Consider the following 13187-nt stretch of genomic DNA (forward strand, 5'->3'; position numbering starts at 1 on the left):
CTCAGATTAGATGATGTCTCTGTCCTCCTGGTTTATTAGAACCTCAGATTAGATGATGTCTCTGTCCTCCCCAAGTATTAGAACCTCAGATTAGATGATGTCTCTGTCCTCCCTGGTTATACTATAAACTCAGATTAGATGATGTCTCTGTCCTCCTGGTAATACTATAAACTCAGATTAGATGATGTCTCTGTCCTCCCTGGTAATACTATAAACTCAGATTAGATGATGTCTCTGTCCTCCCTGGTTATACTATAAACTCAGATTAGATGATGTCTCTGTCCTCCCTGGTAATACTAAAAACTCAGATTAGATGATGTCTCTGTCCTCCCTGGTAATACTAAAAACTCAGATTAGATGTCTCTGTCCTCCCTGGTTATACTAAAACTCAGATTAGATGATGTCTCTGTCCTCCCTGGTTATACTAAAACTCAGATTAGAGATGTCTCTGTCCTCCCTGGTAATACTATAAACTCAGATTAGATGATGTCTCTGTCCTCCCTGGTAATACTATAAACTCAGATTAGATGATGTCTCTGTCCTCCCTGGTAATACTATAAACTCAGATTAGATGATGTCTCTGTCCTCCTGGTAATACTATAAACTCAGATTAGAGATGTCTCTGTCCTCCCTGGTTATACTATAAACTCAGATTAGATGTCTCTGTCCTCCCTGGTAATACTATAAACTCAGATTAGATGTCTCTGTCCTCCCTGGTTATACTATAAACTCAGATTAGATGATGTCTCTGTCCTCCCTGGTAATACTATAAACTCAGATTAGATGATGTCTCTGTCCTCCCTGGTTAATACTATAAACTCAGATTAGATGATGTCTCTGTCCTCCCTGGTAATACTATAAACTCAGATTAGATGATGTCTCTGTCCTCCCTGGTAATACTAAAAACTCAGATTAGATGATGTCTCTGTCCTCCCTGGTTATACTAAAAACTCAGATTAGATGATGTCTCTGTCCTCCCTGGTAATACTATAAACTCAGATTAGATGATGTCTCTGTCCTCCCTGGTTATACTATAAACTCAGATTAGATGATGTCTCTGTCCTCCCTGGTTATACTATAAACTCAGATTAGATGATGTCTCTGTCCTCCCTGGTTATACTAAAAACTCAGATTAGATGATGTCTCTGTCCTCCCTGGTAATACTATAAACTCAGATTAGATGATGTCTCTGTCCTCCCTGGTAATACTATAAACTCAGATTAGATGATGTCTCTGTCCTCCTGGTAATACTATAAACTCAGATTAGATGATGTCTCTGTCCTCCCTGGTTATACTATAAACTCAGATTAGATGTCTCTGTCCTCCTGGTAATACTATAAACTCAGATTGAGATGTCTCTGTCCTCCCTGGTTATACTATAAACTCAGATTAGAGATGTCTCTGTCCTCCCTGGAATACTATAAACTCAGATTAGATGTCTCTGTCCTCCCTGGTAATACTATAAACTCAGATTAGATGATGTCTCTGTCCTCCCTGGTTATACTATAAACTCAGATTAGATGTCTCTGTCCTCCCTGGTTATACTATAAACTCAGATTAGATGTCTCTGTCCTCCCTGGTAATATTAGAAAACTCAGATTAGATGATGTCTCTGTCCTCCCTGGTAATATTAAAAACTCAGATTAGATGATGTCTCTGTCCTCCCTGGTAATATTAAAAACTCAGATTAGATGATGTCTCTGTCCTCCCTGGTAATATTAAAACTCAGATTATGATGTCTCTGTCCTCCCTGGTAGTATTAGAACCTCAGATTAGATGTATATAAACTCAGATTAGATGATGTCTCTGTCCTCCTGGTTAATACTATAAACTCAGATTAGATGATGTCTCTGTCCTCCCTGGTAATACTATAAACTCAGATTAGATGATGTCTCTGTCCTCCTGGTAATACTATAAACTCAGATTAGATTAGATGTCTCTGTCCTCCTGGTAATACTATAAACTCAGATTAGATGATGTCTCTGTCCTCCCTGGTTATACTATAAACTCAGATTAGATGTCTCTGTCCTCCCTGGTTATACTATAAACTCAGATTAGATGATGTCTCTAATATTATAAACTCAGATTAGATGATGTCTCTGTCCTCCTGGTAATACTATAAACTCAGATTAGATGATGTCTCTGTCCTCCCTGGTTATACTATAAACTCAGATTAGATGATGTCTCTGTCCTCCCTGGTAATACTATAAACTCAGATTAGATGATGTCTCTGTCCTCCCTGGTTATACTATAAACTCAGATTAGATGTCTCTGTCCTCCCTGGTAATACTATAAACTCAGATTAGATGATGTCTCTGTCCTCCCTGGTTATACTATAAACTCAGATTAGATGATGTCTCTGTCCTCCCTGGTAATACTATAAACTCAGATTATATGTCTCTGTCCTCCCTGGTTATACTATAAACTCAGATTAGATGATGTCTCTGTCCTCCCTGGTAATATTATAAACTCAGATTAGATGATGTCTCTGTCCTCCCTGGTAATATTATAAACTCAGATTAGATGTCTCTGTCCTCCCTGGTAATATTATAAACTCAGATTAGATGATGTCTCTGTCCTCCCTGGTAATATTAAAACCTCAGATTAGATGATGTCTCTGTCCTCCCTGGTAATACTATAAACTCAGATTAGATGATGTCTCTGTCCTCCCTGGTTATACTATAAACTCAGATTAGATGTCTCTGTCCTCCCTGGTTATACTATAAACTCAGATTAGATGATGTCTCTGTCCTCCCTGGTTATACTATAAACTCAGATTAGATGTCTCTGTCCTCCCTGGTTATACTAAAAACTCAGATTAGATGATGTCTCTGTCCTCCCTGGTTATACTATAAACTCAGATTAGATGTCTCTGTCCTCCCTGGTTATACTATAAACTCAGATTAGATGATGTCTCTGTCCTCCCTGGTAATACTATAAACTCAGATTAGATGATGTCTCTGTCCTCCTGGTAATACTATAAACTCAGATTAGATGATGTCTCTGTCCTCCTGGTAATACTATAAACTCAGATTAGATGATGTCTCTGTCCTCCTGGTTATACTATAAACTCAGATTAGAGATGTCTCTGTCCTCCCTGGTTATACTATAAACTCAGATTATGATGTCTTTGTCCTCCCTGGTAATACTATAAACTCAGATTAGATGATGTCTCTGTCCTCCCTGGTTATACTATAAACTCAGATTAGATGTCTCTGTCCTCCCTGGTAATACTATAAACTCAGATTAGATGATGTCTCTGTCCTCCTGGTTATACTATAAACTCAGATTAGATGTCTCTGTCCTCCCTGGTTATACTATAAACTCAGATTAGATGTCTCTGTCCTCCCTGGTAATACTATAAACTCAGATTAGATGATGTCTCTGTCCTCCCTGGTAATATATAAAAACTCAGATTAGATGATGTCTCTGTCCTCCCTGGTAATATATAAAAACTCAGATTAGATGATGTCTCTGTCCTCCCTGGTAATACTAAAAACTCAGATTAGATGATGTCTCTGTCCTCCCTGTATTAGAACCTCAGATTAGATGATGTCTCTGTCCTCCCTGGTAGTATTAAACCTCAGATTAGATGATGTCTCTGTCCTCCTGGTTATACTATAAACTCAGATTAGATGATGTCTCTGTCCTCCCTGGTAATATTAAAACCTCAGATTAGATGATGTCTCTGTCCTCCCTGGTAATACTATAAACTCAGATTAGATGATGTCTCTGTCCTCCCTGGTTATACTATAAACTCAGATTAGATGTCTCTGTCCTCCCTGGTTATACTATAAACTCAGATTAGATGATGTCTCTGTCCTCCCTGGTTATACTATAAACTCAGATTAGATGTCTCTGTCCTCCCTGGTTATACTATAAACTCAGATTAGATGATGTCTCTGTCCTCCCTGGTTATACTAAAAACTCAGATTAGATGTCTCTGTCCTCCCTGGTAATACTATAAACTCAGATTAGATGATGTCTCTGTCCTCCCTGGTAATACTATAAACTCAGATTAGATGATGTCTCTGTCCTCCCTGGTTATACTATAAACTCAGATTAGATGATGTCTCTGTCCTCCCTGGTAATACTATAAACTCAGATTAGATGATGTCTCTGTCCTCCCTGGTAATACTATAAACTCAGATTAGATGATGTCTCTGTCCTCCCTGGTTATACTATAAACTCAGATTAGATGATGTCTCTGTCCTCCCTGGTTATACTATAAACTCAGATTAGATGATGTCTCTGTCCTCCCTGGTTATACTATAAACTCAGATTAGATGATGTCTCTGTCCTCCCTGGTAATACTATAAACTCAGATTAGATGTCTCTGTCCTCCCTGGTTATACTATAAACTCAGATTAGATGATGTCTCTGTCCTCCCTGGTAATACTATAAACTCAGATTAGAGTAATACTATTCAGATAGAGATGTCTCTGTCCTCCCTGGTTATACTATAAACTCAGATTAGATGTCTCTGTCCTCCCTGGTAATACTATAAACTCAGATTAGATGATGTCTCTGTCCTCCCTGGTTATACTATAAACTCAGATTAGATGTCTCTGTCTCCCTGGTAATACTATAAACTCCTGGTTATACTATAAACTCAGATTAGATGATGTCTCTGTCCTCCCTGGTAATATTATAAACTCAGATTAGATGTCTCTGTCCTCCCTGGTAATATTATAAACTCAGATTAGATGATGTCTCTGTCCTCCCTGGTAATATTAAAAACTCAGATTAGATGTCTCTGTCCTCCCTGGTAATATTATAAACTCAGATTAGATGATGTCTCTGTCCTCCCTGGTAATATTAAAAACTCAGATTAGATGTCTCTGTCCTCCCTGAACCTCAGATTAGATGATGTCTCTGTCCTCCCTGGTAGTATTAGAACCTCAGATTAGATGATGTCTCTGTCCTCCCTGGTTATACTATAAACTCAGATTAGATGTCTCTGTCCTCCCTGGTAATACTATAAACTCAGATTAGATGATGTCTCTGTCCTCCCTGGTAATACTATAAACTCAGATTAGATGATGTCTCTGTCCTCCCTGGTTATACTATAAACTCAGATTAGATGATGTCTCTGTCCTCCCTGGTTATACTATAAACTCAGATTAGATGATGTCTCTGTCCTCCCTGGTTATACTATAAACTCAGATTAGATGTCTCTGTCCTCCCTGGTTATACTATAAACTCAGATTAGATGATGTCTCTGTCCTCCCTGGTTATACTATAAACTCAGATTAGATGATGTCTCTGTCCTCCCTGGTAATACTATAAACTCAGATTAGATGATGTCTCTGTCCTCCCTGGTTATACTATAAACTCAGATTATGATGTCCTGTCCTCCCTAATACTATAAACTCAGATTAGATGATGTCTCTGTCCTCCCTGGTAATACTATAAACTCAGATTAGATGTCTCTGTCCTCCCTGGTTATACTATAAACTCAGATTAGATGATGTCTCTGTCCTCCCTGGTTATACTATAAAATTAGATGATGTCTCTGTCCTCCCTGGTAATACTATAAACTCAGATTAGATGATGTCTCTGTCCTCCCTGGTAATACTATAAACTCAGATTAGATGATGTCTCTGTCCTCCCTGGTAATATTATAAACTCAGATTAGATGATGTCTCTGTCCTCCCTGGTTATACTATAAACTCAGATTAGATGATGTCTCTGTCCTCCCTGGTAATACTATAAACTCAGATTAGATGATGTCTCTGTCCTCCCTGGTAATACTATAAACTCAGATTAGATGTCTCTGTCCTCCCTGGTTATACTATAAACTCAGATTAGATGATGTCTCTGTCCTCCCTGGTTATACTATAAACTCAGATTAGATGTCTCTGTCCTCCCTGGTAATACTATAAACTCAGATTAGATGATGTCTCTGTCCTCCCTGGTAATACTATAAACTCAGATTCAGATTAGATGATGTCTCTGTCCTCCCTGGTTATACTATAAACTCAGATTAGATGTCTCTGTCCTCCCTGGTTATACTATAAACTCAGATTAGATGATGTCTCTGTCCTCCCTGGTAATACTATAAACTCAGATTAGATGATGTCTCTGTCCTCCCTGGTAATATTATAAACTCAGATTAGATGATGTCTCTGTCCTCCCTGGTAATACTATAAACTCAGATTAGATGATGTCTCTGTCCTCCCTGGTCAGATTAGATGTCTCTGTCCTCCCTGGTTATACTATAAACTCAGATTAGATGATGTCTCTGTCCTCCCTGGTTATACTATAAACTCAGATTAGATGTCTCTGTCCTCCCTGGTTATACTATAAACTCAGATTAGATGATGTCTCTGTCCTCCCTGGTTATACTATAAACTCAGATTAGATGATGTCTCTGTCCTCCCTGGTAATACTATAAACTCAGATTAGATGATGTCTCTGTCCTCCCTGGTTATACTATAAACTCAGATTAGATGATGTCTCTGTCCTCCCTGGTTATACTATAAACTCAGATTAGATGATGTCTCTGTCCTCCCTGGTATACTATAAACTCAGATTAGATATGTCTCTGTCCTCCCTGGTAATACTATAAACTCAGATTAGATGATGTCTCTGTCCTCCCTGGTAATACTAAAAACTCAGATTAGATGTCTCTGTCCTCCCTGGTTATACTATAAACTCAGATTAGATGTCTCTGTCCTCCCTGGTAATACTATAAACTCAGATTAGATGATGTCTCTGTCCTCCCTGGTTATACTATAAACTCAGATTAGATATGTCTGTCCTCCCTGGTAATACTAAAAACTCAGATTAGATGTCTCTGTCCTCCCTGGTAATACTATAAACTCAGATTAGATGTCTCTGTCCTCCTGGTAATACTATAAACTCAGATTAGATGTCTCTGTCCTCCCTGGTTATACTATAAACTCAGATTAGATGATGTCTCTGTCCTCCCTGGTAATACTATAAACTCAGATTAGATGATGTCTCTGTCCTCCCTGGTTATACTATAAACTCAGATTAGATGTCTCTGTCCTCCCTGGTTATACTATAAACTCAGATTAGATGATGTCTCTGTCCTCCCTGGTAATATTATAAACTCAGATTAGATGATGTCTCTGTCCTCCCTGGTAATATTATAAACTCAGATTAGATGATGTCTCTGTCCTCCCTGGTAATATTATAAACTCAGATTAGATGATGTCTCTGTCCTCCCTGGTTATACTATAAACTCAGATTAGATGATGTCTCTGTCCTCCCTGGTTATACTATAAACTCAGATTAGATGTCTCTGTCCTCCCTGGTTATACTATAAACTCAGATTAGATGATGTCTCTGTCCTCCCTGGTTATACTAAAAACTCAGATTAGATGTCTCTGTCCTCCCTGGTTATACTAAAAACTCAGATTAGATGATGTCTCTGTCCTCCCTGGTTATACTATAAACTCAGATTAGATGATGTCTCTGTCCTCCCTGGTTATACTATAAACTCAGATTAGATGATGTCTCTGTCCTCCCTGGTAATACTATAAACTCAGATTAGATGATGTCTCTGTCCTCCCTGGTTATACTATAAACTCAGATTAGATGTCTCTGTCCTCCCTGGTTATACTATAAACTCAGATTAGATCATGTCTCTGTCCTCCCTGGTAATACTATAAACTCAGATTAGATGTCTCTGTCCTCCCTGGTTATACTATAAACTCAGATTAGATGTCTCTGTCCTCCCTGGTTATACTATAAACTCAGATTAGATGTCTCTGTCCTCCCTGGTAATACTATAAACTCAGATTAGATGTCTCTGTCCTCCCTGGTTATACTATAAACTCAGATTAGATGTCTCTGTCCTCCCTGGTTATACTATAAACTCAGATTAGATGATGTCTCTGTCCTCCCTGGTTATACTAAAAACTCAGATTAGATGTCTCTGTCCTCCCTGGTAATACTATAAACTCAGATTAGATGATGTCTCTGTCCTCCCTGGTAATACTATAAACTCAGATTAGATGATGTCTCTGTCCTCCCTGGTTATACTATAAACTCAGATTAGATGATGTCTCTGTCCTCCCTGGTTATACTATAAACTCAGATTAGATGTGTCTCTGTCCTCCCTGGTTATACTATAAACTCAGATTAGATGTCTCTGTCCTCCCTGGTTATACTATAAACTCAGATTAGATGTCTCTGTCCTCCCTGGTTATACTATAAACTCAGATTAGATGTCTCTGTCCTCCCTGGTTATACTATAAACTCAGATTAGATGTCTCTGTCCTCCCTGGTTATACTATAAACTCAGATTAGATGTCTCTGTCCTCCCTGGTTATACTATAAACTCAGATTAGATGTCTCTGTCCTCCCTGGTTATACTATAAACTCAGATTAGATGTCTCTGTCCTCCCTGGTTATACTATAAACTCAGATTAGATGTCTCTGTCCTCCCTGGTTATACTATAAACTCAGATTAGATGTCTCTGTCCTCCCTGGTTATACTATAAACTCAGATTAGATGTCTCTGTCCTCCCTGGTTATACTATAAACTCAGATTAGATGTCTCTGTCCTCCCTGGTTATACTATAAACTCAGATTAGATGATGTCTCTGAGTGGAACATGTGGAGGGTTTCCGCCCTCTTGCTCTCAGCCTGTCTCCTAGATACAGTCAAACACACACCAGCCCTCGTAAATTACAGGAGCTAAATTTAAACAAAGAACATGAGTTCTTACACAAGTCTAGTTGGCTGTTTTATACAAATACAAATTCCCCAAAGAAAGTTGATTAAAGTAACGTGTTACGACTTCGATATTAGTACAACTCAGCATCAAAAGGTCATTTGATCCTATTCTTCTTTACTTGAAGAGCTGCACCTATTTGACCGTAAGCATGGCCAGTTTTAACACAGACATAGAGATGTGTAACTATGTGTTTTAATTATTTGTTTATTTATTTATTTTTTGGTCTTTTTTTTTGTACCTTTATTTAACCAGGCAAGTCAGTTAAGAACAAATTCTTATTTTCAATGACGGCCTGGGAACAGTGGGTTAACTGCCTGTTCAGGGGCATAACGACAGATTTGTACCTTGTCAGCTCGGGGGTTTGAACTCGCAACCTTTCGGTTACTAGTCCAACACTAACCACTAGGCTACGCTGAACCGTGGATATTCTGTGAAGTGCCACAAGGCATAATTTCGCCATTCAATTAACTCGTGTTATCCTTGGCTGAGCTCTCTCCCATGCTACCCTCTTACCCTGGCCAACCACTTGCTTATTGAAATAGGAAATGGAGACTTCGTCATTATTGCACATCATCTGTAGCTGCTAGCCATCCAGTGGAGTCTGGTCCCAAATGTGTTCGTAATGTCTCGTCAGTTTCTATGACCATTGTCATGCCAGTCATTAACCTAATGAGTCCTACCGCATTACCTAATGAGTCCTACCGCATTACCGGCGTGTTTTGGACTTCAAACCCCTTTTAAACATTGATTGAGCCACAGGCGTATGGGTTGTACCATTGTATTCCTCTATATATATACAGCAAGCCAGTGGTAGCTGCACAGCAAATCGGAAAGGGTCGAACACTAAAGGCACAGCCTGTCACAACGCGGAAAAGCATTTTGGGAAGTTCTTTCTTTGCACCAAGAGACACCACCCACTCTAGTCTCCTCACCGACTGACAGGGACTCTGACTGACTGGCGTCGTCGTGATTTCTGTAGCTTTGACAACAAAATGGAAAATGAACACACAGCAGACAGGATGGACTCAGCGAACACATTGAGCCCAGACGTCACAGACTCCAGTAAAAGAGTAAGTTATTTGATTGAGAAGTATAAAGATGTAGGATTTGGTCAGCCTCGGAAATTCTCTAAGGAGCCACAGTCTCAAGTCTGCATGTCCTCCGTCGTGCGTAGTTTTGGAAACGTTGGCACTTTGTGCGCTGCGCCTCCGAGCTCAAGCAACAACAGTGCCACGTTCAAAGACTGTACTGTCAGAGATAACGCCTCACTTATCAATAAAGCTTTTTATGACCGCTCTGACCCTGTGCGCTGGACAGAGGTGCGTGGTATAGAGGGAGGGAAGGATTCCACGTTACCGCAGCCGATCCCAACAGTAACTCATGAAAGTTTGCAGAGAGCGGCTACGAACATGATATCGACACCCAGTTCAACCACAACCACCGGGGTTTGTAGGATCATCAAAGATGAGAAGGAGCCGTCACTAATCATGGAAACACCATGTCCCGATTTTGACCTAACGGCCAACATCCCGACCCTCGAGACCTGTTATGACAGCGAGAGGAAACAACAAGAGTTAGGTTTTCTGGATGATTCGGCAATGTCTTTCCCCACCTCCGCGCCTGGACAACAAACACTATTGGACTGTTCACCGAACTTTCTAGTCGACTTGAATCAGAACGAACAGATGTCCACGGTTCCCCAGGTCCGTGCAGACTCACGTGGTGTTCCCTTTCCTACTCATCCCGGTAAGGGCATGCTGAGTTTTGATGTAATGAGCAGTAACGGACAGGGTCCACAGCAGCATTTGATGATTTATAAAAGTGAAATGCCCAGATGGTCCATTCAGACCTCTCCTACTCATTCCTCGTTTTGGTGCCAGTCCAGCGGGGTCTCCGAGGACCAGTACCCACACCATGGCTACTCCTCCCCGGATGGAATTCACACCTCAGCCCTGCTCCAGCGGTCCCCAACCTATACAGGATATGGCGGGTAAGATTGACGCATTATTTAAAGTATAGCTGACCATAACCTTTGTAAAAGTCTCAGCAGTTTGGCATCTTTCAGATAATTTAAATGTGGTTTTCATATTCATGCATTCGCTTTTGTTTGTTTGTTGCCCAAAATTCATCTGATTTTGATTTGATGAGCTTGTTTTATTATTCCTCAATTAGCCAATTGCTGTGATATCAGTGATGCCAATGTTGTCAGTGTAAATAACCAATGGCTCATTCCCTGGTTCTGCAGTGTTCCACCCCAGAGACTATGTATGATCTGTGGAGATGAGGCCTCAGGGTGTCACTATGGGGTCCTCACATGTGGAAGCTGCAAAGTGTTCTTTAAACGAGCGGTGGAAGGTAAGCAACACCACATCAGAGGATTGTAACAGTATAATGGTGTGGAGATTTGACTTGGACACTTAAAGAATGGCCACCGGTTGAACACTGCCATGGTACATGGGAGTAGCGTGTGGTTGAACACTGCCATGGTACATGGGAGTAGCGTGTGGTTGAACACTGCCATGGTACATGGGAGTAGCGTGTGGTTGAACACTGCCATGGTACATGGGAGTAGCATGTGGTTGAACACTGCCATGGTACATGGGAGTAGCATGTGGTTGAACACTGCCATGGTACATGGGAGTAGCGTGTGGTTGAACACTGCCATGGTACATGGGAGTAGCGTGTGGTTGAACACTGCTATGGTACATGGGAGTAGCATGTGGTTGAACACTGCTATGGTACATGGGAGTAGCATGTGGTTGAACACTGCTATGGTACATGGGAGTAGCATGTGGTTGAACACTGCCATGGTACATGGGAGTAGCGTGTGGTTGAACACTGTCATGGTACATGGGAGTAGCGTGTGGTTGAACACTGCTATGGTACATGGGAGTAGCATGTGGTTGAACACTGCCATGGTACATGGGAGTAGCGTGTGGTTGAACACTGCCATGGTACATGGGAGTAGCGTGTGGTTGAACACTGCCATGGTACATGGGAGTAGCGTGTGGTTGAACACTGCCATGGTACATGGGAGTAGCGTGTGGTTGAACACTGCCATGGTACATGGGAGTAGCGTGTGGTTGAACACTGCCATGGTACATGGGAGTAGCGTGTGGTTGAACACTGCCATGGTACATGGGAGTAGCGTGTGGTTGAACACTGTCATGGTACATGGGAGTAGCGTGTGGTTGAACACTGTCATGGTACATGGGAGTAGCGTGTGGTTGAACACTGCCATGGTACATGGGAGTAGCATGGGAACACTGCCATGGTACATGTAGCATGTTGAACACTGCCATGGTACATGGGAGTAGCGTGTGGTTGAACACTGCCATGGTACATGGGAGCATGTGGTTGAACACTGCCATGGTACATGGGAGTAGCGTGTGGTTGAACACTGCCATGGTACATGGGAGTAGCGTGTGGTTGAACACTGCCATGGTACATGGGAGTAGCGTGTGGTTGAACACTGCCATGGTACATGGGAGTAGCGTGTGGTTGAACACTGCCATGGTACATGGGAGTAGCGTGTGGTTGAACACTGCCATGGTACATGGGAGTAGCGTGTGGTTGAACACTGCCATGGTACATGGGAGTAGCGTGTGGTTGAACACTGTCATGGTACATGGGAGTAGCGTGTGGTTGAACACTGTCATGGTACATGGTTGAACACTGTAGCGTGTGGTTGAACACTGTCATGGTACATGGGAGTAGCGTGTGGTTGAACACTGCCATGGTACATGGGAGTAGCATGTGGTTGAACACTGCCATGGTACATGGGAGTAGCATGTGGTTGAACACTGCCATGGTGAACACATGGGGAGTAGCATGTGGTTGAACACTGCCATGGGGTACATGGGAACACTGATGGTACATGGGAGTAGCATGTGGTTGAACACTGCCATGGTACATGGGAGTAGCATGTGGTTGAACACTGCCATGGTTGAACACTGCCATGGGAGTAGCATGTGGTTGAACACTGCTATGGTACATGGGAGTAGCATGTGGTTGAACACTGCCATGGTACATGGGAGTAGCATGTGGTTGAACACTGCTATGGTACATGGGAGTAGCATGTGGTTGAACACTGCTATGGTACATGGGAGTAGCATGTGGTTGAACACTGCCATGGTACATGGGAGTAGCATGTGGTTGAACACTGCTATGGTACATGGGAGTAGCATGTGGTTGAACACTGCTATGGTACATGGGAGTAGCATGTGGTTGATGGTACACTGCCGTGTGGTTGAACATGGTACATGGGGTAGATGTGGTTGAACACTGCCATGGTACATGTGGTTGAACACTGCTATGGTACATGGGAGTAGCATGTGGTTGAACACTGCCATGGTACATGGGAGTAGCATGTGGTTGAACACTGCTATGGTACATGGGAGTAGCATGTGGTTGAACACTGCTATGGTACATGGGAGTAGCATGTGGTTAACACTGTCATGGTACATGGGAGTAGCAT

The 13187-nt window shown here is 41.6% G+C and overlaps 1 protein-coding gene across 2 annotated transcripts in view; it reads left to right on the forward strand.

The window, feature by feature from the left end:
- Positions 1 to 9452: 9452 nt before the first annotated feature.
- pgr (progesterone receptor) overlaps positions 9453 to 13187 on the forward strand; it is a 64066-nt gene continuing 60331 nt past the window's right edge. For both annotated transcript variants that reach the window (XR_008069050.1, XM_052468728.1), the window contains exons 1-2: positions 9453 to 10700; positions 10956 to 11065. Coding sequence is in view for 1 of the 2 variants with exons in the window: in XM_052468728.1 (XP_052324688.1) it covers positions 9703 to 10700; positions 10956 to 11065 (1108 nt within the window). In the remaining variant the exon portion in view is untranslated. The remainder of the gene's footprint in view (positions 10701 to 10955; positions 11066 to 13187) is intronic.

This window comes from Oncorhynchus keta, chromosome 18, assembly GCF_023373465.1.
Source record: "Oncorhynchus keta strain PuntledgeMale-10-30-2019 chromosome 18, Oket_V2, whole genome shotgun sequence".
NCBI lineage: Eukaryota > Metazoa > Chordata > Actinopteri > Salmoniformes > Salmonidae > Oncorhynchus > Oncorhynchus keta.